Below are 25,507 nucleotides of genomic sequence, written 5' to 3'. Positions count from 1 at the left end.
ATCGGTATCTGCACTTTTTGTCAGAAAAGCGACTTTCAGCATTCTTAATCACTTGTTATAATTATTAAAACCTCATAATAATTATTAGGGTCAATTATGAAATCATTCCCTATTTCTCACATTTATTTATTAATTTCCTTAATTAGCGATGGGTTCTTACAGTAGGCTTATATGCCGAGCCAATAGGTTGGACGTTGCGTGGTTTTGGCATTGACCATTTCAGCTTCGTCGTATTTTGTATCCCTATGCTCCCCTATTTCACTAAATCCCTTGCTTTATCCCGTTTTCGGATGTTATGTTATGTTATTTATATGCATCGAAGTGAGCCATTGAGCGGAGTATTCTCCAGAACCTCTGGGTTGCTGAGATATATTCGTATATCTCACCCCGCTTTGGAGGCTTTATTTCATGAGGTAGCAGTGGTGCTGGAGCGGTGGGCAAGAAGCCCGTAGGGTGATTGGACGTAGGGTTTGTTATTTTGCATTTTGTTGGTCATTGGGCCTAGACTAGACTTAGGTCATGAACAATGCATATGATTAGGAGAATTATTATCATTTTGTTCATGATGTATATTTTGTCTAAGTTTAGTCTCGAGTACCTTGTTTATTTTGGGATATGTATTATGTTATTTGAAGGTTATGATTTGTAAAGTGTAATATGTCACTTGGAAGATTTGTAATTTGTACATGAATTGATGTAACCATGAAGTATATAATATGATGAAAGGGCAATAGGCTATTCTAGGATGTGAATGATGCTTTATAATTCAAAGAATGCATGCAAATGGATTATGGTGATTGAAATATGTTAAGTTTGAAAATATAAGTAAAGTGATGGAAATTGAGTAATTTGATATAAACTGTGATGGGTTGTAAGAGTCCCAAGATATTGCTGGTCCTTGTGTGTGCCACCCAATGATTATTAGGTACAAATTGAGGTCATAGGACACTTTTGCAAACTTGGGGATTATTGGAAAAACAAAAGAAACTCTGGCGAATTTTTTAGAAATTGGCAGAATTTAGGTGAACTTTGGGAGAGCATATCTCCCTCCACAGAGGTCTGATAGGGACGTTCCATATGCCGTTTTGAATCTTGAGATTTCCTCTATCTTGTGGTAAAATTTTGGATTTTTCTGGGTTGGGTGTCGGCCTGTAGAAGGCATAGAACGCAGACTGCCCTGTTGGCCCCTGCACATGGGACTTATCAGGACCGAGTTTGGGAAAATTATTCCTGTTTCGTTTCTTGGTCATATTAGGTGTATGATATGCCCAATTGAAGCTTGAGGTGTCTAGTTTGTTGTATAAAAATTTTAAAGCAATTGGTTGAGTGGAGTTTCCAGAATAATTAATTGAGTGAAGAATGTTTGGAGCTGTTTTGGGGTTGGCTGACAGATTTGCTTGTCTAACTTCAAACGGCGATATCCGGAGCAAACGATAACTTTATGACTCGTGTGATAGCTTCCTAGAAATTTAATTAAGTCTAGAATAACATACTAAAAGATGGGAGGCTTGTAGAATGCGGTTTGTCCGCAGAAAATTAAAGACCGAACCATGTTCAGATAGGTAGAAAACGTAAAAGTGAGGTTTTAGCTAAGTGAGTTTATGGGTACTGTTTAGTGACTTGAGAGATGTAATATATGATATAAAAGTAGTCTAAATAATTATTCCGCAAAGAGTTTACAGTTACGGTCACAACTTTTATTATTACACTTTTTATTGTTTTAAATACTCGCGTAATAAACGAAAAAAGTTTACTTGCATTTTTATAAATGAATTGTTGTGGTTGTAACTGCGCTTAATATCATAATTAATGTTAACAATACCGGAGTACAACAGAATGTTACATGGTTATAGAAATATTATTTTAGAAAGTGATTCGCTTATGGCAATTACTGTGCTCACCAAATGTGGTGTAGTAGTCCGTGAGGTGCATTTGATTTCTCGTATACAGACGTGGCTTGGAAAGGATTGACAGGTTCGTCTTCAACACAACTTCTAGGAAGACAACACTTGTGCAGACTGGTTAGCTAACTTTATATTGGATGCTTCTGAGCAAGCTGATCATTGTGTTTGTAGTCAACCTCCTTTTGGTATTCATCCTTTATATCTGGGTGATTTTGCTTTAGTAGGAAGGGCTCGTGCTGTCGCACTCCCTGGATAGTTTTCTTTTCTTTGTTTTTTGGGCTTTTAGCCTTTTTATTTATCAAAAGAAAAAGAAAAAGTAGTAGATAAATTTATCTGTTTCAAAAGCAGAAATCCTATTTTATTACGTATTGAGTAAACATCATTTTTGGTCCCTAACAAAAAACACGGTCTCCACTTTAGTCCCTTACAAAAATAAATTAGTGAGTTAGTCCCTAACAAATTCAAAGTGGACCTATTTTAGTCCTTTTGAGGGACTAATATGGGTCTTTTTTGAATTTGTGAGGGACCACGATTTCAACTAAATGGGTCTACTTTGAATTTATTAAGGACTAACTGACTAATTTATTTTTGTAAGGGACTAAAGTGGGGACCGTGTTTTTTGTTAGGGACCAAAAATGGTATTTACTCTTACGTATTTTGAGCACTTTATTATTATTATTATATAACTAATTAATTTAAAATTATTATTATTAGAATTTTATTAATCTCACATTAAAGAGATAAATTATCTTATATCATAAAGACAAGTTTTTGAACTCTGGAAAAGAAAAAAAAGAAAAAAATAGCACGGTTATGAAATCTACGTGTGCGTAGGAGAAAAAGTTATGAGAGATAGCGTAAGACTAATTTTTCGCTTATTATTATTATTTTGGATGATCGTCACCATTTGCAATTGCGAGTGCGGTGTGCGTCAGTGCTTGTGCTGGTGTGTTTTTGTTCTGTACTTTTTCCCTTTTAGGATGAACAAATTAACTTGTCTTCAATAACTTATAAAGGTTGAAGGAAAACCGGTCGAGACTCGAGAGCAGAGGGAAAATTCCAGGGTTTCTGTTTCAGAGAAGAGAAGCTCGTTCGTGTTTGGGTTCTGGTGGATTCGATTCGATTCGATTCGATTCCAGCTACAATACAATGGGGAAAAACCAGAAATCAGGGCTAGGTAGATCCTTGGTGAAGCAGCATAACCAAATGGTCCAGCAGAACAAGGAAAAGGGCTATTCCTACCAGAAGAAGGTTCTCGAATCCTTCACAGAGATCAGCGACATCGACGCCATCATCGAACAAACAGAACACTCTCAACCTCTCTTTGACGCCACCCATCACTCCCTCCCCAACCGCCTCATCAATCTGTAAGAAGGGCCAACTTATTTATTTATTTTGTTAATTCCAATTTATTTGGACATTTTTCCTTCAATTTGTGTTTTTCTTTTTGTTGTTGTATGAGTGTAGGGATTCGAACTCTGGCACTGTAATGAATGACATGACACCTGAAGAAATGAGGAAGCAACAGAAAAGGGAGGAGGCGCTGCATGCTAGTAGTCTCCGTGTTCCACGTAGGTTCGTTTTTCTTTCATTGTCTGAGTAATCGATTCTCATTTGATTGGTTGGTTGTTCTGATTCTTTTTTTTTTTTTTTCCCTCTCCTTTAGGCCACCATGGAGTGCAGACATGTCTGTTGAGGAGCTTGATGAGAATGAAAGACATGCTTTCCTAATTTGGCGTCGGAGTCTAGCAAGGTTAGGTCCATATTAATATTATACCTTGTTAATCATTGAATAATTACATCAAATCTAATTTAGCAGAAATGGTTAAATATGTTACTTTACTGCAAAGCTTTGAAATCAGTCTTATAAAGCCACAGGAGTTTTAGTTTGTAACTATTTCTGTAAGTGACATATAGGAAGAATAAGAAATTGAGGACAGTTGTTTTGTAGATATTTTTTTATTTATGTGTGGCATGATGATGTTTCAGACTTGAGGAGAATGAGAAGCTTGTCCTTACTCCATTTGAGAAAAATCTTGATATCTGGAGACAGCTCTGGCGGGTTGTCGAGCGCAGTGATTTGGTAAGTTGATATCATCTTGAAAATTTCACCTATAATTTTTTACTTTTTAGTTGATGAAGTGTTTCAAATTTCAATATGATTGACAAATAACCTTGGATAATAGTGTACTTTTAATGATAATTTCTTATCCCTCCCTAGAGATACATTCATTGTCTGAAAAAATAAGCTTTTTATTTTTTTATTTAGATCATTATATGGATAATTGCTATTTCTATTCTTATCAGTTATGGTCATAGTTATATAGAAAAACACTTAGTTAAGTAATTTTTTCATTGGGTTTTTCCTCTTTGTTTTGTCTTTTAAGTGCATGAAACCTTTAAGATGATGATCTCATGGTGTTGATTTTCAAAATACACTGTAATGGTTTGTAGTTATAATGTTATATAGAAGTATACGTAGTGTAGCAAATTTTATATCTGGTATTTGCCCTTTGTTTAGTTCATGAATTCTTTAAGATGATGATCCCACTCTCATTCTCTTTTACCAGCTTGTTATGGTTGTTGATTCACGAGATCCACTGTTCTATCGCTGTCCTGATCTTGAGGTAATACTCTTGCCCCGCCTCCCCCCTCTTTCTCCTTAAGGAAATGCTGGATCGTGTAACTTGACAAATCTAGAGATCTCTAAAGTCTTTAGCAAATCTAAACATATTGGGGAAGACATCATCTTGGAGAGGGTGGCACGCAAACTGCAAAGTGGAAGATGACATTTTTTCTTTTTTTGCAATAGATACATAATTTAACTGAAAAGTAACAATTTTCGGGGAGTTACATATTGCATTAATCGGTTTTTGCATCATGAAATTAAGTTTTAGTTGCATCCCTTTGAAATAACTTATGAGATGAACCCTTTGAAATAACTTCCTTCTAAGATGCACATCAAGGAACATGTGAGACAGTGAGATGACACAGCATGCAAACGAGGCTATAGGTTAGTTTTAAAACGTTAGACAAGACGTTGCTATTATTAGAGGCTTTTTTAGCTTATTTCATAACTAAATTTTACTACTCAGCTACAACTGCTAGTTGAAATAAAGATTATAATAGTGTATCAACATTACTATATTTGTTATTTAGCATTAATCTAAGCTGTTAGATGCAGCATAGATAGTTTCTGATGATAAACTACTTTTATCAAACAGTGTAAACTTATCTACTTTGAAGAATCATTTTAATTATGAGTGCTAGCCATGATTTATTTTGCATTAATTTTACTCTGAGACAGGCATATGCACAAGAGGTTGATGAGCATAAACACACATTGCTCCTGGTTAATAAAGCAGATCTTTTACCAGCTTCTCTCAGGTTTAAATTTTCTGCATAAGATTAATGGTTATACTCCATCAAATCATCACTCTTGGTTTTCTATCTTGCTGAGATTCTTATTATTTGCCTTTCCTCTGCCCCCCTTTTTCATGCAGAGAGTATTGGGCAGAGTATTTTCGTGCTCATAATATTCTCTACATCTTCTGGTCAGCTAAAGCTGCTTCAGCATCTCTTGAAGATAAAAGGTTTGGGTCATCATCATTGGAAGCTGATGACTCGGGGAGGAACAATAACCTAGACACAAAGATATATGACAGGGATGAGCTTTTGGCACGATTGCAGTCAGAGGCAGAAGAAATAGTAGAGGTGAGGAGAAATTCCAGCTCCTCTGGCGCAGGGCCATCTAACAGTGAATCTCCTGGTGAAAATGCTACTGGTAGTTCGTCATCAAGTAATGTTGTTGTGGGATTTGTTGGATATCCTAATGTTGGCAAAAGTTCAACTATTAATGCTCTGGTTGGTAAAAAACGGACAGGTGTCACCTCGACTCCAGGGAAGACAAAGCACTTTCAAACTTTAATTATCTCTGACAAACTGACCCTCTGTGATTGTCCTGGATTAGTTTTCCCATCTTTCTCAAGCTCAAGATATGAGATGATTGCTTGTGGAGTGTTGCCTATAGATAGGATGACTGAACACAGGGAGGCTGTCCAAGTTGTAGCCGATAGAGTCCCAAGACATGTCATTGAGGAGATTTATAATATCAATCTGCCAAAACCTAAGCCATATGAGCCCCAATCTCGACCCCCTCTGGCATCTGAACTTTTGAGAGCATATTGTGCTTCTCGTGGGTATGTTGCCTCCAGTGGACTGCCTGATGAAACTAGAGCTGCCCGCCAGATACTGAAAGATTACATTGATGGGAAGCTGCCTCATTATGAAATGCCCCCTGGAATGTCAAATGAGGAACTAGCTTTGGAAGGTCAAGTAGGTAATGAGTCACTCAACTTGCATGGCTTTGATTCATCTGGTACTGAAAACTCTACGGATGTTTACAGTGAAGTTGCACCGGATCTTGAGCATGTATTGGATGACCTTAATTCATTTGACATGGCTAATGGGCTTGCTTCAAACAAAGTTACTATCAAGGAGTCTAATACATCTCGTAAGCACCATAAGAATTAAGAAGCCTCAGAGGAAAATAGACCGTTCTTGGAGAACAGGGAATGATGATGCTGACGGGATGCCAGTTGTATGATTCTTTCAGAAACCAGTAAACACAAACCATGTTAAGGTTTAAAATATCATGCCCTTCTGGTATTCGTATAACAGACAACGCCTGATCTGAGACCCAGTATGTACATTGTTAAATCTCAGATTGAGTAAGTTACACTTTTTTGTTTGCAATGCAGAATTAGAATACGTAGGCAATCCTAATGATCTGAGACCCATATTTGTAATATATTATATTTTTTTTGCAAAATTGATGAGTATTATAATTTAGCTTTATTTTTTTGTTAAATTATTGAATATTAAATATAATATACTCTACATAAATTAAAAATATTATTTAATATCAAAACATGTTTTAACGTGTCAAAATCAAATATTTTTTAGAAATTAATATATTATTATATCGTGTCGTATTATATCTCATATCGATATTGGTGTAACCTAAAGGGAAATTGCCCCGTTCAAGGGTTAACAGCTTAATTTAACAATGTTGTGTCATGTTATCGACTTTCAAGTTTGATGTATGTATATGGAAATTAGCCCATAGCCTCCTATGTCTGTCAAATTTGCTAGTTTTACCCCTTGGGCCAAATCAATTTGGTATGGTGCCTAAATACACTATCTCCCTAGTAAGAACAATGTCGCTAGAATTGACTTATGATTATGAGACATAATCAAAGTTTTTCACTGTGAAGGATAATATTTTAAAGACTGTGTATGACTTTAATCGCAAACTTAACCTAGGTGATTTGGAAAGTTTCACAATCAACCGGGCACTAGCACTTAGGCTTTGGCACTTTGGGAATTTGTGATTTTGGTGGCCAATCTCCAATAGGACTGTGTTCTTTTTGAAGCAAACAATTTGGACCTTATTGAAGTATGTGAAAGTTACTCACAATCTAGAAAATGAGGAAATTCACAGTGACTGGTCCCTAATATAATTAGTAAAGATCATTTATATTTTTCAAAAGTTACTACTTATTATAAGTAAACATTGACTTCTTAACTACTTAAGTTTCTGTCAATCGGTTCATACTAGGACTAAACCCAAACTAAGTAAAGTACATCACTGAACTTGCAATTAACAATCAGTACATAGCAACCAGAATTATTGTCACACATAAAAAAAAATCATCGTCATACATAAAGAATAATATCCTTTAAATTATTTAATAAGTTAAAATTATTTTATTTAATTTAAGAGTAAAGTATATTTTGAGTCATGAACAAATATTACGGGACCTAATTTAATTCCTTAAAAAAAAATTGACTCACGGTTCTTTTACATTTCAAAATAGACCTATGTTAATTCTTTTGAAAGAGTAATATAGATCTTATTTGAATTTAGTAGAAATCACAATTTTAACTACGGATCTATTTTAAAAAAATCTTTTCCAAAAGGTGGAAACACTTACCCTATCATTAGAATTTTTTTTTCTTACATGTTGCATTCAAATAAATTTTTCTTAAAAAAATAAGTTATGATTGACTGATTAAATTATAGGATTAAAAAAAAATTTAAGGGTTTTATTAATGTTATGTAACATAATTTAAGTGTTGTTTCCAACACACACAATAAAAGGGAGAGAGAAGGTGGAATGATAAAGAGAAAGAAAAACATATGGACCCCACATCTTTAATGTGTGTAGGAAAGTGAGGTTATATTATGTTACATGATAAACATAAGACCCAAAAATTAAAGATAAGAAGATGCAAAACTGTCCTGGCAAGGAATTGGTCCACGTGGACTTGTCTGTGACTGTGAGATTCCATTACACAGAATTATAAATATAAGCTGATGCCATATAAGGTCACACCACTCACTACCTATCTGCTTAATGCCTCAAACACAAAATCCTTATCACGCTTAAAATAATAAATTATTAATCAAATTCATGGTTTACAAAAAAATACACAAATAATAAAAATATTTGTGATAAATAAATAATGTATAGATGTATAAAATTATGGGAGAAGTATTTCTCTTGTTATTGGAGATAAATTATTTTTATTGAGTTAAAAACAATTTCACGTTGAAGTTATAAGATTAAAAAATTATAATGATAAATACTAATATAATTTTATAATATATTAAAATTATAAAAATACTTTGATTTTCACCTCAAAATAACATCATTTTGAGCTTACTAGAGATAATTTATCGGAGAAATTATTTTCCATAAAATTATTTAAAAACTAAGATAATCTATATAAATAAAATAATAATAATCAAAACAATATTCTCATCCCAACACGGCTCTTAGCCAATGTGCAACAATTGTGCATTGGCCAAGACTCTTGCTGGCCGAAATATTGCTATGCCTGTATGCCGTGCTTTTCGCAGACACTTTCCATCACAGTCACGCGCGTACCATGTTCACTCTTGTTGCTTGGATGACAAAGTTTAATTATTTTTTTAATTATTTAAAATGTGAATCTAGTGATTTTAATCATAGAATTGCGCGAATTAAGACATAATAAATTGACTAATCAACTTTCAACTTATTCATGATTAGATACTTATAATAATCAATTTTATAAGCATCGAAATTAAACTCTAGATTTCTTAGCTGGAATCCGAACCTGTGTGGCTGTGTCATTTATATTTGTGAGAACCCAACACAAAGCATATTGTTTATTTTATGCGCAATCAATCTTTTGAGATTAAAAAGGATTGTACAGCGCGTGCTCTCACTTTAAGCTTTCTCGCTGCACCGTTAAATAATTTAAGTAATCCCCGGTTATCTCGGTATCACCATCTCCGTTCTTCCCCGTTACACACTTATAAAATCTGGGCGCTGCGGCCGTCATTTCTTCCGTTCATGCTATAACCGTTGATTTCGGTCTTTTTCTTTTTTAAATAGAGTAGAAAATAAAAAATAAAATAAATATAAAAATAATTTTTGAAAAAATTATTTATCATTTTAAATGATATAAAGTTATGTCATTTTAAAAGAGATAGACACAAAATAATTTTTTTTATTTAAATTTTAAATTAAAAAAAATCATCAACTTTCTCTCTCCCCCGTGATTTTCATTTTTTATGTCTATCTCTCTCTTCAAATGACATAATTTATGTCATTTAAAATGACAAACACCAAGCTTATAATTTTTATATATAATAAAGGGAATAACATCAGTCATTTTAAAAGATGCAAGCTTATATTATTTTAGATCTTAACCGTTGATTTCTGTCCATCAACAATTATAATTTATCGGATCAAAATTATTAATTAATTAATAATAAATTTGAATATAAGGTTATATGATATATGTTTTTCTCATAAAAAAACTAAAAAACCAAGGCAAAAATAAATTTTAGAGAGAGAAAGAAACGCCACCTTCGAGACTCAGAAAGAGAAGGAGAAATGATAGAGAAAGTTATTGGAATTTTTTTATTTTTTTATTTTTAATTTTCCGCTTTCGGGTTGCGAGCGAGTGTGTGTTTTTGTTGTGGCCTTGAGATTGTTTCAATTCCCGCTTCAGTTTCTTTTCTTTTCTCTGAGTTTCAACTTTCAACGCAGAAGAGAGAGAAAGGGAGGGAGAATAGAGAGAGAGAGAAAACCTAAACTAATTTTGTTTCCGCTGGTTACTGTTTTCGAAAATTTGCGTGTTTAGGATTTTTGTCTTCAAATTCAGGAATCGAGGATCTGAGCTTAAGGCTTTCTAATTGCGAACATTGAGTTTGTTTGTTTATCGAAGGAAGCAAGATCGTTTGAGGCGTTTGGATTCTTGGAAACGAATCGAAATGTTGGTTCGGAATGCGATTTTGCGGGAATTCTAGCTCCGATCTTGACGAAATTGCTCGAATATTTGGGTTGAAGCAATGGATGTCGATTCCTCGATGGTGCCGGAGGCCGATCACGATCCGGCCGTGCAGAACCACGCCGCCTCTGCTCCGGCACAGGCTGCGATAGATGGAGAACAGTTGGCGGAGCCGCCGTCGTCCGGAGGCGGATCTCCGGCGCAGCCGTCGGTTCAGCAACAGCAGCAGCAGCAGCAGGTGTCTGCTCAGGTGCAGCAGAGTCCGGTGGTTGGGCCGAGGCTGGCACCAACTTACACTGTGGTGGATGCAATTTTAGAGAAGAAGGAGGACGGGCCGGGGCCGAGGTGCGGCCACACGTTGACGGCGGTGGCGGCTGTGGGAGAGGAGGGGACGCCTGGGTACATTGGTCCGAGGTTGATTCTGTTCGGTGGTGCCACTGCACTTGAAGGGAATTCTGCGGCTTCAGGGACTCCTTCATCCGCTGGAAATGCTGGCATACGTATGTATTTAATTATCTTACCGTATTCTTCCCAGCATGTGTTAACATTCCTCGGGATTTTTTGGCTGAGAATTTTCAGTTTCGGTAAATGTGGGTTTGATAACTAGACACTTGGCATACTTGATGTATTTTGAAGTTGAATTGAATTGTAGCTGCACACAGGGCGGGGTTTTATTTTGTCAGTATAAAGAACCACTTCAACTCAAAACCTTAGGGTGTTAGGTGAGGGTCTTTTTAATTGTTGATAATATTCTCTAACACACCCCCTCAGACAAGAGCCTTTGGTGCTTGAAGTGTGGATATTGCACATGTCCAATTTTTTTGGTTTACCTCGTGCTTATTTTTTTTAATTCCACTCGAAAGTGGGGTCGATGAGGATCGAACTCGTGATCTTGTGGTAACTGAAGGTATGATACCATGTAAAGAACCACTTCAATCCAAAACTTTAAGATGTTTGGTGATGGTCTTTTTAATGATTTATATTATTCTCTAACAGTCAGTTCCTAATTTTTAGTTGTTAACATCTGTTTAAATGCATAGACCTAATTGCATTGTTCTTTTAGGTCATGGAAATGCATATATTGCTATGAATTGGTAATTTTTCGGGCCTATTCAATTTTGATGGCATCTTTTAGTCTTTGGTGCTTATGAACTAGATGTTTCCCGTCATGGAAACTAGGGCTTTCATAAACCTGACCTTGTTGATTACAAAAGCTTCATAATAGTTCACTTGGATGGATGGGCTAGATTGGAATAGAATGGAAATGGCATTTATGATCATTCATTTGTTGGATAATTTAACTTATAAAAACAACAACCAATCCTTGTCTCATTGGTGGGGTTAGCTTCATGGATCAAATGACTTCGTAGGGCATTATTAAAAACCAAAATTTCAATAGATTCATCTAGAGTAAATCCTTTTTAATGTTTTCTTCTAAATTTTTATTTGGTCTTTCTTTCGATTTACTTTTGACTTTGGCCCTTTGTTGTCCTTTTGCTCCCATGATCAAACCATTAGACTAGTTTTCTTGTATATGCTCATTAAAGGCTACTCTACTTTCTTCCAAATACTTCCATTTCCAATCTTATCTTAGAGAATGAGTATCCAAGAGTGTGTGTGTGAGGCAATTAAATGGAATGGTATAACTATTTATATCACCAAGTTTGTTTCTATTTTTTGATTGATTGATGATTTGGCACTTCATAAAATTTCATTTAAAAACCTTTCCATTTACTTCACTTTATGCCTATTTTCGTAGGGAACAATAAGTTGAGGAAAAATACATCCTAGGGAACACTTCATTCCGTTGGTTTTTTTCACCTTCTTTTAATATAACACATCCAAAATATGGATTTAGTGGTTCCTTCTGCTATTGTCCATACCATTCCACTTCACTATGCTCCATTGCATTCACCCAAACAAGCTTGTCACGAACTAACTCTCCTAGGATCTTAAGTTTTTTTAGGTGAAATGACATGAATGGTTTTACATCTCTAACAGACCCGTTCACAAGAGGCCTTTAGGTTTGAAGTGTAAACAACGCGGAGGCCCAATTCACCTTATGTTAAAATTTACTTTAATAATGAAGAATGAGGGTGGCAAGGATTGAATTCCCAACCACTTGATCATAAAAGCTTTGATAGCTTGTCAAGAACCAACTCTTTTATAAGCTTGAGCTCTTAGGCAGAGGCCCTATAGTGTGTGACAATGAGGCCCTATAGTTTCCGTTTGCACTTTGCTCATAAATTTTTTATTATCATGTATGATAGAACATATTAAGTGACATTTTTGGTTCAGTGGTACAGAGACCCTATGAACCCCATTTTTTTACTCTAGAAAGTATGGTTATATTTCAATTTATGTTGTGAAGTGTATTCATTTCAAGTGATGTTGCAAATAAGTAGTATTTGTTGTAGTAGCACTGTATTCCTTTTTCCACATTGTTTCCATGCCCTTTATTGTAGTTTAGAACATCATGCTTTTGTTAGTCATTTAAAGCCCCAAGTGCTTTTTGTTATAGTTTTCAAAGTCACCCAAGTAGGATTGTGTCCATAACTATGTATTTATTATTTGTGGTGCATACCAATGTCAGTAATTAAATACTGAAAACTTGACTTGGTGCTAACATTCTTGATCAACTGGGAATTGGCTACATCTGCTTATCTTCCTGTGAGGAATGCTGCAAGATGAACAATGATTTATCTAGATTTTATACTTATTTTTTTCCCTTTTGAATAAGAGTTGATATTGATTGGATTGGAGGGAGGTTCTTTGGAAACAAAAGGGCATGCATTTTGTTAGGACCTATTTGCAGGGTATAGGACTTGGAGTTCCACATTGGTTGTATGGACAACTAATGTGGGATTTATAAGGCCTTGGACACTCCCATCCTTCGAGCTAGCTTTTGAAGTGGTGCATCCCAAGATTCTTATCAAATGGTGTCAGAGTCTTCCACTATGTCTTCTAGTTGCAATTGAGTGGCACGATTGGTGACGCTGGTATTGCAGGGTTCGTCCAGGGTTAGTAAAAAGACTAGGGCAAAGCCAGCCTGCATGGGCGCCGGGCTGCGGAGTGTGGTGGAATGTTAGGGGACCCATTTGTTAAGTATGGGACTTGGAGTCCCACATTGGTTGTATAGGCAACTAATGTGGGATTTATAAGGCCTTGGGAACTCCCACCCTTTGAGCTAGCTTTTGGGATGATGCATCCCAAGGTTCTTATCACATTCTATCTTTAATAATTGAGTGGTAAGTGTTTATGCTTGAAATCTATCGTGACTGCTAATATATCATTTGCTCTGCAGGTTTAGCTGGTGCCACAGCTGATGTCCATTGTTATGATGTCTTGACTAATAAATGGTCTAGGTAAGCTTAGAACCAGGTTATTCTTTCCCTCCTCTGTTAAGACTTAAGTAATCTTATATATCCTTACATACTTTGCTTTAGTGCTTATAAGGGAAATATAATGCAGGATAACTCCCTTTGGAGAACCTCCAACACCAAGGGCTGCACATGTGGCGACTGCTGTGGGAACCATGGTGGTTATTCAGGTAGCATGGAGAGGGTATCTCTTAGGTTAACTTAATGTTGGTTGATTTATTTCCTTTCATTAAATGATTAGCTTGATTCTTAATTTGCCTCGTTACCCAGGGCGGTATTGGTCCTGCTGGTTTGTCAGCAGAGGACCTTCATGTTCTTGATCTCACTCAGCAATGGCCCCGCTGGCATAGGTTAGACTTGTAACCTGTGTGTTTTTTCGTTGATGACTTGATGTTTCCAATGACATTTATCTAATCTAGAAGGTTCTGAATTTTATGTAGAGTGTCTGTTCAAGGCCCTGGACCAGGGCCACGTTATGGACATGTAATGGCTTTGGTGGGGCAGAGGTATCTTATGGCAATTGGAGGCAATGATGGTAACTGCCCAAATGCTAGTCCTTTTGCATTGTGTGAAAAATTATTAAACATTACACTACTTTGGTCTTTGCTTTCCAGGAAAGAGACCTTTGGCTGATGTATGGGCCTTGGACACAGCTGCCAAACCTTATGAATGGCGCAAGTTGGAACCAGAAGGAGAGGGTCCACCTCCATGCATGTAAGCTTCTCTTACCATGAAGTCTGCTTTTCTAGACTGATATTTTGATAACATCATGTGTATATCGATTTTAAATTCTTATGAACACAAGATGGTGTTTCTGTACTTTTTAGCCTTTGACATCTTGAACTACGTTCTGAAAATTGTCATTCAAGTTATTGCATTAACCAAACTATCGAGTGGTCAGATTAAACACTTCATTCCTGTTTGACTTTATGTAGAAATGTTAGTTGGTTAAATTGATTTATTTTTGTGGCTTTTATATGGTCGTTAACTTTGTTTCTAATTGTTCATAGTTTTTAAAATATTCTCATGTCGTGTCTCGGATTTTTTTTTTTATTGTTCTTTTTCTCCCCACACTTTTATTTCAATAAAATTTGACTAAATCTCTACAAAATCAACACAAATCGAATTGTCTGAAATTTTCTTAGTTATTTCATGTGTAGGAATAATATGCATTGGTTTACTATTGCTTTGTAAAATTGGACAGGTATAGTAATTTGCGATTGCTTCATTCCTTATTCTTTTTCTGAGGTTTAGGATTATAGAGTAGGATCACCTTCATTTTCTTGTTGGTTTCATGTGTGAAAAACTTGAGTTAGACTGCAGAGCTTGAGTAGGGTTTGAAGCTTATCTTAATTAGTAGTTTTGATTAGCATTATCATTTATCGTTCTGTTTTCTAGAATGAAGTTGTCTCATTGTTGCTATGTTTTTTGTAGAAAGTACTTTAAGTACTTTACCATTGAAGATGTAAACAAATAACTCTGTAGATTATGAAGTTCTCTATCTATAGTGCAACTTATCATAATGTGGGGGTTGATTTGTCATTTTTCCATTTAATTTTGAGTAGGTATGCAACTGCAAGTGCACGCTCTGATGGGCTTCTTCTGCTTTGTGGAGGAAGGGATGCCAATAGTGTTGTGAGTTATCTATTCATTCTGTTGATTTGATTTTCCTGACTGTGCATGATACAATTACCCGAGTTTGTTTTTGATTCCTCTTTCTCTGCATCTCCTTGCATATGGCTTGCCCTTAATGGTCCTGCAGAGTTAATTATCTCTGTTGAATTTTTTATTTTTATTTTAAATAAAATAAAGGAAAGAAAAAGAAGTATTATTATAGAGGAGAGAAATCAGTACGCAGGTGAGAATAAGGTATCCTCAATGTCTGGAAAAAACTAAAACATAACAAAACATTCTGGGAAACATGGAGTGCATGTGCAACAGAGCAACCCCTTTGCATGTTAGAGAAGGCAACACCGTTGAGACATCCTGTTCTGAGCTCCAGAGACAAGCTAACAACATAACCCTATATCAAAACAAATTTCAGGGCAAGTAAATACTTATAAAGATGTGTGCATTCCACACTAACCAAATGCACCCGGAAATGTCAATCGTTGCACACTGCCACAGAATTTTAGCTTCCTTGTTTTGGCCAAAACCTTTATAATGAACCAGAAAGATGTGTTCTAAGTAAGAGGTGCATGCCCAATGCTCACAAAATAATATCCTAAAAAGGTGGCTCGACTGAAAGTTAACCTGAGTCTGACAATGCAGAAGTAATTATTCTTCTTTTTCTGAGCTCAACTTGCAAATTACAATTCTCAAGGGTGTGAATTATGTACTGTAGAAAGATTGTAGGATCACGGAAGAGTTGTTTCCCACCCACCAAAACTTATACGGGTGAAATCATCCAAGCTAAAAGGTAATGATGGTCCAAAAGAAACATATCCCTGCGAGATGAACTCCAAACGACTAGTATGAGTAGCAGTGATTGTTGAATTTGCAGTCGACTCATTCCAATCTAAACCATAATATCCTGAATAACTAGGTGGTTTGTGCCATACAGAGGTAGTCTCGAAGGAAATCCCATAACTGCTTAGCTACCAAAGCAATATTTTTAACATCAAATTTGAAAGAAATAATCACCCTTCATTTTCAAGTCGCCCACCTATGGCCAAAGAAAGTCTCATAGTTTTCTCAATGTTTTTATTTGAGCCACTCCTTTTAGGCAACATATCTTTACTGAATCTTTGTACCAAGACATTTAATTGTAGAATCTAACTTGCCCATATATATTAGGATAAACTCTGTTAATAACTAATTGAAAGTTTTTCTTATTGATATTTAAGTTTAAATGAGAAACATTCAGAACTACTGGAGTACTTTTTGGGTTATTGAGTTCTGAAGTTTCAGCAGCTTTGCCAATTGCTCAAGCATGCTATACCTGCATGCAAAAATCAAATATTTTCCTTCTGATAGATGGCATTATAGTTGTGGTCATTTTTGTTGAGTTCAAATGTCTATGGTTAGGTGCTCTTCTCAATGTCTGCTTTCTGTTTTCAAGTCTATTCTTACACAAACTAACACCAATTTATATTCTTGTTTAATTTCTGTTCATTTTTTTGTGGCTCTTGCTAATATTTTCTCCTTAAGCTTTGTTGAAACTTGAAATTATCTTTTTACCACTTATGTTGCAGCCGTTGGCAAGTGCATATGGACTTGCTAAGCATAGAGATGGTCGTTGGGAATGGGCAATTGCCCCAGGTGTCTCACCATCTCCAAGATATCAGCATGCAGCGGTAGGATTCTGTTTCTTTTATTTTATTCTCATTTTATCTTAATTGTGCATGTGTTAAAGGATCATAATTTGCTTAATTTAATGATTCTAGGTATTTGTTAATGCAAGGCTCCATGTGTCTGGTGGTGCACTTGGTGGAGGACGGATGGTTGAAGACTCATCAAGTGTTGCAGGTGCTCGATCATGGAGTTGCTTAAGTTTTTTATTTTTTTTTGTTGACTGGTGCTTCTGTTTTTTTTTTTGCTATGATCTAGATTGCATATAATATAAATGACTGTTGATTTTTATGCCCTAGCTCTCTATCTTCTGCCCCTAGTGCCCCCTACTCTTATGCATACATTTTTTTTTCCCATTCTGTGACAGAAGAATGACTTCTTCTTTTTTTATCTTTTTGAAATAAAGGAAAGGAATACTTTCTTTTTGTCCCCATTCTTTTGGTGCTGTAACTTTAGTTATTTTTTTACCAATGGTCATTTCCTTGCATTAATTTTTATTTTATTTTATGTGGAGACATATTTAGTGTTATTCCAATTGATGCCATATTTGGGGATTTTTTTTCTTGTATGTAGTATTGGACACTGCTGCTGGTGTTTGGTGTGATACAAAATCTGTTGTTACCAGTCCAAGAACTGGTAGATACAGTGCTGATGCTGCTGGAGGAGATGCAGCAGTTGAATTGACTCGGCGTTGTAGGCATGCAGCTGCTGCTGTTGGGGACCTAATTTTTATTTACGGTGGTTTACGTGGGGGTAAGTCATACATATAACTTTGTGTGGATTCATCTTGCTGGATTTTATTTCCTATTTGCTTGATGTCATGTGATAGTTTTATCAAACTAGTTATCGCTATTCAGTATTCAGATGTTTACTATTTTTTTATTAGCATAGTATTCAGATGTTTACTTTGTGCTCCTTATGATACTGCTTGAAATTCTTTCTGATGTCTTTGGTTTACATGTTCTAATCACTTAATAGTTTTTGTTGCATTTTGTTCTCTCTCTCTCTCTCTCTCTTGTTTGCTTTGGGTGGACTTGAAGGAACAGCTTGAATCTTGGTTGTAATTTCTGTATGTAATTATTTAGACTTGTGCAAGTGGTAGAATACGTTTATGCCTTTCATTGATTCAAAAACTCTTTAAGTGATGCTAGAAGTTCCAGGAGATAGAAACTGATTATGGAATGACTCAATTAGTGTGATAGCCATGGCTTTGATGCTGTTGAGCAGATGCATGTTTAGCAAGATGTTTCAAGGAACAATAGAGTTGAGAAGAGCTCAGCTAGACTCTTAAGATAAACTGGGGGTATACCAGTCAACTAGGTCAGTATAGGTTGTTGTAACATTGAGTGAACAATCACGAGAGGAAATTCCAATGAACTTAGTTACTGAATACTTACTGCTCGTAAAAGTTACTCTGTTAGCGATCTAGGATTACAATATAATATTACTAAGATTTCTTTTATCCATTTTCTATTTTTCTTTAACAACCAAGGTATGTTTTTTCCTTTTGATCAAGTGGATCGTCTTTTTGCCCATATTATTGCTGTTCATGAAAATGGCCAGTTAATCCCTGTTCATCTTGCAAGCTGAGATGTCTGGTTTCATCTGGAATATTTATTAGCGTTATGTTTGTTGTAGATTTTTTGTGAATATTCACTGGGGAATTTAATTTTGTGGTGATCTAACCAATTCATCACTGCAGCATCTGGACTGGCCATAATGTATTGTGTTTATGCTGCAGGAGTCTTGCTAGATGACCTACTTGTTGCTGAAGATCTTGCTGCAGCTGAAACAACAACTGCTGCTTCACATGCTGCAGCAGCAGCAGCTGCATCTAATTTACAAGTAGGACGCTTACATGGACGATATGCATTTGTTGATGATAGGATGAGGCAAACAATGCCTGAAACCCCTGCTGATGGTTCAGTTGTTTTGGGAAATCCAGTCGCACCCCCAATGAATGGTGACATTTATACTGATATCAGCACTGAAAATGCCATGCTTCAAGGACCTCGGTAAGATAGTTGTTTTCATTCTCATTGGGCAAAGTATCTAATGATGATACTTCTTTGGCTTCATTCATCTGATGAACTTTGAACAGGCGAACTACCAAAGGAGTTGAGTATCTGGTCGAAGCATCTGCTGCAGAAGCTGAAGCTATCAGTGCCACACTGGCTGCTGCCAAGGCTCGACAAGAGAATGGAGAAGTTGAATTGCCTGACAGAGACCGTGGGGCTGAGGCTACCCCAAGTGGGAAACAAACATCTTCCTTGCTTAAGCCTGATTCTTCTGGGTCAAATAACATTGCTTCTGGTGGAGTTCGGCTGCATCACAGAGCTGTGAGTAATACATCTTGATTACCGAAGAAAAATTATGCTGCGTGTAAGTTTCCATAAATTATTTAAGTGCAATTTCTGATTCTATATTGAATTTTCTCCAGGTGGTTGTTGCTGCAGAGACTGGTGGAGCATTAGGTGGCATGGTTAGGCAGCTTTCAATAGATCAATTTGAAAATGAAGGCAGGCGGGTCAGTTATGGGACTCCAGAAAATGCAACTGCTGCTAGAAAATTATTAGATCGGCAGATGTCCATAAATAGTGTGCCAAAAAAGGTACAGGTTCATCTTTTTTTTTTAGTACAAACAGGTTCATCTTTATAATCAATAATCAAACATGCACAGAATATTAATAATATTATAAAAATACTTTGTACTTTATTTAAGAATTTAGTTGTGGAAGTGGATCAGGTACACAATGTCTGATGGTTTTAAATAATGTCGCCTATCAAATGTTGTGGACTTGAATGTCAAGTGTCATGGACTTTGCTATTGAATATTGGAACCATGAATAATGGATCAGCCGATCAGGTTCAGAACATCTGATTGGTCATGTTTATTGACTGTCCTTTTATTGCCGTTGTATACTCCATCTTGCATTACAAATTTATGATTTTTTTTAGGGTTTATGTGTCTCATGTTGAATCATGGTGTGCTTTTACATTTACATCCCCATGTTGGCTTTATGATACCTCTTCTGTTGCATTACTAAGCATGTTTGCTTTGTCTTACATTTAGATTTGTTTCTTATGGAGTTTCCTCACCTTCCTTATAGGTCATAGCACACCTCTTAAAGCCTCGTGGGTGGAAACCACCAGTTCGCCGACAATTTTTCTTAGACTGCAATGAAATTGCTGATCTTTGTGATAGTGCTGAGCGGATATTTTCAAGTGAACCAAGTGTCTTACAACTTAGGGCACCGATTAAAATATTTGGTGATTTACATGGGCAGTTTGGGGATCTCATGCGCCTGTTTGATGAGTACGGTGCACCATCAACTGCTGGTGACATAGCGTAAGTTCACATCTCCCATGGATGGTCTTATTTGTGAAAAATGAATCTTATTATGGTGTGCCCCTACTGGTGTGCATTATGGTGACTGTTTTCAATTGGCGTAAGCTTTTGGGTCAGTAAGTTATTTATCAGGGTATGTAAGCATTGCTTTTGATGTATAAGATGTCAAAACTTCAACCTGCTTTTTATATTTAGGCCAGTTGTTTTGCTTTATTAGTTTTAATACAGTTGGTGCATTGTTGAGATCTTATCTTTGAGCAAAGTTTTGATTGATTATCCAATATGTACTTTTTACAGATGTCTCCTATCTTTTTCAAATTTTATTTTCATGACATCATTTCTTCACCCGATTAGCCCAACCTGATCTACCTCAAGAGTGATGCCGAAAGCGCATAGAAAAGTGGCTAAACAGAAAGTTGGGATTTTCTCAAAAGAGTAACCCTCCGGTTCTCAATTTCTATTAACAAAATATCAAAATTTAACTCCTAGAATAAGGGTCATAAGCACCCTTTTATAGACTAATTACAAATTGATTCAAAATTCAAAAATCTAAAATTCTAAAAATAATAAAACTTCCTAAAATAAATAAAAGTAATTAACGTCTAAAAAATAAATAAAAAATTACAAATAAAAAATTCAAAATACATCCCAAATCTTTAATCTCAAATCATTCCAAATATGTTGTTTTCCTTTTCTTCCCAAACAAATCACAATCACATCTGCTGCTTTATTGAAACTTGGATTTGATTGTAATTTGTTATATTTTAAATCACTGCCTTTTTCAACAATTGGGCTATATTTATTAGGCCACAACTCTAGTTGACTACGAGCTTCTTCAATCAATGGTTGGGCCATGTACAATGGGCCAACTGTAAGTGCATCATTCTCCTCTGCTAGGAAAAGATTCGTCCTCGAATCTTGTTTATCTCCACTGATATCAATTTCTTTGGACAAAAGCTCAAATGATAAATCTTCCTCTTTTAAATCTCCATAATTTGATTCTTCATCAGATTTATCATAGACTGGATTATCATAATAAACTAAATCTTCATCATAAGATGGATAATCATCATTAATTGGATTATCATCATAGATCGACTCATCATCATATATGGGATCATCATCACAAACTGGATTATGATCATAGACATGAAAGTCAGGAATCCTGATATGCATCTCGATATCTTGAAAAGTGGACTGATTTCCAGGTCGTACTTTCCAATTTTTCCCTGGTTTATAATCCCCAAGGGATTGACGTCCTCTTCTTCGTCATCTGATGCGTCATCTAATTCCATTCCTTCTTCGGATTGAATGCCCAACTTTGTCCACGCAAGTCGCCGCTCCAAATATTGACTTTCCATGCTCTGCATCTCCATAAGAGTTTGCTTCAAAATTTGAATTTTCATGCATACCCGCATGAGTCGTCGCTCCAAATCTTGAATTCTCTTTCTCTGTGGCCGCACACATAGTTGCTTCAAAACTTGAATTTTCTTGTCCAACGCTTGCTCAAGTTGTTCCTTGAAATCTTGGATCCGCCTTCCGAGCTCTTCATTTTCTATGTCTCGCAGATCAATTTGACGCAGTTGTCTATATTCTTCAGGAACGAATCCACGTTCCTTACCCTCGTGACCCCGCCGTCGTCGACCTCCACGATTCTGTTCAGCCATTGGTTGAAGGCAACCTAGTGCTCTGATACCAAATAATGCCGAAACAGTAACCAATTGGCTAAACAGAAAGAAGAACGAAACAAGGATTGCGAGAAAATACTATTCTCTTTTCTTAATTTTCTTTAACCAAAAACAACTTAATAACAATAGGGTTCTCCAAGCCTTAAATAGGCAAAAACAAAATAACAAAAAAAGTAAATAACTATAATCATGCGCAATCAAGGGAGATAACGCACAATCAACGCACACTCAAACATAATCTAAAATAACAAAAGGAAATAACTAGTAATTATTAAAATTCCCTAAATAAAGAAATAAATTATGGAAATGCCCAATCCAAGCGAGTCAGCTCGGGTGCATCAAAGAGAGTGATTCTTTTCTTTGCATAGTAATTTATCTAGTATGCCACTATGCCTAGCTTGCACCAAAGTGCATGATTCACGTATTACCTTATTGGAATGATATAATGCATGTTTCTTTTCATAGATTTTATTTTGTTTTTTATATTGAAATTATTCTCTGAATAGGAGTTGTCCTGGCAGTTTGCGTTGGATACCCTAGCTTACTAGATTGATTGTTTAAGGTTTAGTGTGTATAAACAAGTGACTTGTTATGTTGATCTGAGAGTTTATGGTTACAAATGGAACAAAAAAGGCAGTTAAAGAATCTGAAGCTGGAGAAGGGAGAAGGGTAAAGAAATAGGATTTATTATTATATGATTAGGATCTAGGAAAAATTTTCTTGGCCAAGTACGCAGGCACTTGTAGTTCTCCGAAAGTAAAGATTATAATTGTCTTTTCATAGTCATATTTTTATTATAAATAGAGGTGTTACCTTAGTATTTGTAACACAATTGTTCAGTCTCATTAGTAAAATATATTTTCTTGTGCTCCCTCTCCCTCTCTTTTCCCCTTTTCCATATAATAACTTAACCTTCAACAGGGCTATTATAACACTAGTGATTTAGGCATTCAATTTTCTATATTGCTGATTTTGTATAAATGACTATCAGATATATCGATTATCTATTCCTAGGAGATTATGTTGATCGGGGTCAGCACAGCTTGGAAACTATAACCCTTCTTCTTGCTCTGAAGGTACTCTTGATTGTTTAGATTGTCTTTCTGTGTTGTTTATTGAGTTTGATAGCCTCAAATTTATGCATGGTTCTGTGAATATTGCAGGTTGAGTATCCTAACAATATACATTTAATACGTGGAAACCATGAAGCTGCAGATATTAATGCCCTTTTCGGTTTCCGAATTGAGTGCATTGAGAGGATGGTTAGGAATTTCATATTCCGGACATTGTTTCTTATTTATATTGGGTACACCAACTAACCATGTAAGTTGCTGATCAGGGTGAAAGAGATGGAATTTGGACATGGCATCGGATAAACCGACTGTTTAATTGGCTTCCTCTAGCGGCTCTAATTGAGAAAAAAATTATTTGCATGCATGGTGGTATTGGTCGTTCAATAAATCACTTGGAACAGATTGAGAATATTCAGCGTCCAATTCCAATGGAAGCAGGGTCAATTGTGCTTATGGATCTACTGTGGTTAGTGTGTTTGTGCGCTATTGCGTGTTTATGACAATGTACTTATCCTTTGGATAATAACAGCACGAAATGTTTCTCTCTAGGTCTGATCCTACAGAGAATGATAGTGTGGAAGGACTGCGGCCAAATGCTAGAGGTCCTGGATTAGTTACTTTTGGGGTGGGTGCTCCTTACCTGTCATTTCGTAAATAATTTAATGTTTTAGTTTTCTCATTTACATATAAATATACAGCAATTTGGTAGTTTCAGTGTTTCTTATTGATAAATATGGTAATACATATTGATACTCTTATACTGGTTTATGTGATAGAATTTGATAATTTAGAATGCTCGTATGACTATTTTTTAATTATTCTAAAATCCCCTGCTGATGCATTTCTACTGCTTGATTTTCAACCGTCCGTTGAAACTTGAAATTAATTGAAGGGCGTTCGTGCTTTGAAACTTTTGCAAGTGTAGCATATGTATCTATTGGATAATTAGATTTTAAAGGTAGGCTTTATGTATAGATTTAAATTTGAAAATATCATAAAACTGATTATGTCTGTACATTCTTATTTATCTCCATCTCTTTTGCTGATGTTACTATGATGGTATTTCCTCTAATTTGAAATTTGTCTTCGTGAGGGGTGTTATTTGAATCGTAAATCATAGGTATAGTTGCTTTATTGGACGGTGCCCGTATTTTCTTGATGTTATAATCTTGTATATATGCTCTCATGCTCATTTAAATGGGGTTTTGGTACTTCAGCCTGATCGTGTCATGGAATTTTGCAACAACAATGATCTTCAGCTGATTGTTCGTGCACATGAATGTGTGATGGATGGGTTTGAGCGTTTTGCCCAGGGACATCTGATCACACTTTTCTCAGCTACAAATTATTGTGGTATATGTTGCTGGCTTCTACATTGCACTTTCGTCCTTGGATCATGTTCTTTTTTAAATTTTGGTACTTCCCTGTTACAATAGGTACCGCAAATAATGCTGGGGCAATATTAGTTTTGGGTAGGGACCTTGTTGTGGTTCCAAAACTGATTCATCCATTACCACCTGCAATCTCTTCACCAGAAACGTCGCCAGAACGTCATATTGAAGATACATGGATGCAGGTACTCCTTCAAATATTTTTCCATTGAAATAGTGTGAATTTTGGGCTGTCGTCATTTCACAGTAGTGTAGTGCTTCTATTAAAAAATAAACAATGCTACTAATATGTACAGGAGTTGAATGCTAACAGACCACCAACACCAACTAGAGGCCGTCCCCAAGTAACAAATGACCGAGGTTCGCTCGCTTGGATATAGTGGTCTTTATGAATGTCCCTAATATTTATGCCTTACTGGCTCGTGCTATCGCCTTGTTTTAGTGTTCTGTATATAGCATGATGCCATTTACGGGAGGCTCCGAACCTGTGATCTTAATCCCTGCAGAAAGCTTGGCTTTTTTAGTTTTGATTCTCACCACTCAACCAGCAGGACCTGATAAGATTCAAGTTCGAGATGCAAAGGTTGGTAGCCGCTGCTAGGTTTACTTTGACAATGCTAGAAGTTGCAGTTCGGGTTCACCCCCCCGTTGTAAATTGAGCATAGGTTACGAAGTCAAGGTTATGGTTCTCTGTCATGGATTGTCAGTGCTGGCTATTTTTGTCATTAATTTTTACATATTTTTTACTTCCTGCCCTTAGGCTATTATTGGGTTTTTGTTAATCAAGATGACGAGGTTTTTTCTCTGTGATGGTGAGATATATAAATCAGAAATCTTTCTTGTATCATAGGTGGTGCTTTGTGTAATTTTCATCCCTTGCTCTCTACACTCAAATTTTGTGTGAATCAATATTCTCTGACGAAGAATATGATGTGAATTTTGATAATAGATTTTGTATTGTCTTATTGCTGCTGCAAGAAGCTCGGTGGATTGAATTTAGACTGTATTTATTTTTGATAAATAGATTTTGTATTGTCTTATGTTCCGAAGTATTGATTTTTCAAAATCATGGCAAACTATCCTAT

At 35.9% G+C, this 25,507-nt stretch overlaps 2 protein-coding genes across 3 annotated transcripts; both read left to right on the top strand.

The window, feature by feature from the left end:
• Positions 1–2,803: 2,803 nt before the first annotated feature.
• LOC133298403 (GTPase LSG1-1-like) lies at positions 2,804–6,735 on the top strand. Its single transcript, XM_061497668.1, has 7 exons — positions 2,804–3,271; positions 3,372–3,479; positions 3,571–3,657; positions 3,894–3,987; positions 4,475–4,531; positions 5,212–5,291; positions 5,408–6,735. Exons 1-7 carry the CDS (start codon positions 3,054–3,056, stop codon positions 6,435–6,437), a joined length of 1,674 nt encoding a protein of 557 aa, XP_061353652.1. The 5' UTR covers positions 2,804–3,053; the 3' UTR covers positions 6,438–6,735.
• A 3,073-nt stretch (positions 6,736–9,808) lies between these two features.
• Positions 9,809–25,373, top strand: LOC133298410 (serine/threonine-protein phosphatase BSL3-like). Of its 2 annotated transcripts, XM_061497683.1 has the most exons (22): positions 9,809–10,750; positions 13,555–13,615; positions 13,722–13,800; positions 13,901–13,980; positions 14,071–14,165; positions 14,245–14,344; positions 15,196–15,265; positions 16,825–16,926; positions 17,017–17,098; positions 17,495–17,674; positions 18,663–18,936; positions 19,023–19,260; positions 19,362–19,532; positions 20,032–20,270; positions 22,950–23,034; positions 23,122–23,220; positions 23,298–23,497; positions 23,581–23,656; positions 24,249–24,384; positions 24,468–24,607; positions 24,719–24,782; positions 24,865–25,373. In XM_061497683.1, the coding sequence occupies exons 1-22, from the start codon at positions 10,312–10,314 to the stop codon at positions 24,876–24,878; spliced, it is 3,024 nt and encodes a 1,007-aa protein (XP_061353667.1). In that variant the 5' UTR covers positions 9,809–10,311; the 3' UTR covers positions 24,879–25,373. The 2 variants fall into 2 exon arrangements, with proteins under 2 accessions (XP_061353667.1, XP_061353666.1); XM_061497682.1 differs by having other exon boundaries at positions 24,719–25,372.
• Positions 25,374–25,507: the final 134 nt, after the last annotated feature.

Source organism: Gastrolobium bilobum, unplaced genomic scaffold (genome assembly GCF_033153095.1).
Source record: "Gastrolobium bilobum isolate Gb01-03AN ecotype WA unplaced genomic scaffold, APGP_CSIRO_Gbil_v1 utg6312, whole genome shotgun sequence".
NCBI lineage: Eukaryota > Viridiplantae > Streptophyta > Magnoliopsida > Fabales > Fabaceae > Gastrolobium > Gastrolobium bilobum.
This window is presented reverse-complemented; position numbering and strand designations above follow the sequence as displayed.

What these genes read in the sequence shown, in the direction of transcription:
- LOC133298403 (XM_061497668.1), top strand. Translation starts at nt 3,054, where the DNA reads ATGGGGAAAAACCAGAAATCAGGGCTAGGTAGATCCTTGGTGAAGCAG. An exon ending in TTGTCGAGCGCAGTGATTTG is followed by an intron (nt 3,988 to 4,474) that starts GTAAGTTGATAT and finishes CTCTTTTACCAG; the next exon opens with CTTGTTATGGTTGTTGATTC. An exon ending in ATCGCTGTCCTGATCTTGAG is followed by an intron (nt 4,532 to 5,211) that starts GTAATACTCTTG and finishes ACTCTGAGACAG; the next exon opens with GCATATGCACAAGAGGTTGA.
- LOC133298410 (XM_061497682.1), top strand. Translation starts at nt 10,312, where the DNA reads ATGGATGTCGATTCCTCGATGGTGCCGGAGGCCGATCACGATCCGGCC. An exon ending in CAAGATATCAGCATGCAGCG is followed by an intron (nt 16,927 to 17,016) that starts GTAGGATTCTGT and finishes TAATGATTCTAG; the next exon opens with GTATTTGTTAATGCAAGGCT. An exon ending in AGACTCATCAAGTGTTGCAG is followed by an intron (nt 17,099 to 17,494) that starts GTGCTCGATCAT and finishes TCTTGTATGTAG; the next exon opens with TATTGGACACTGCTGCTGGT.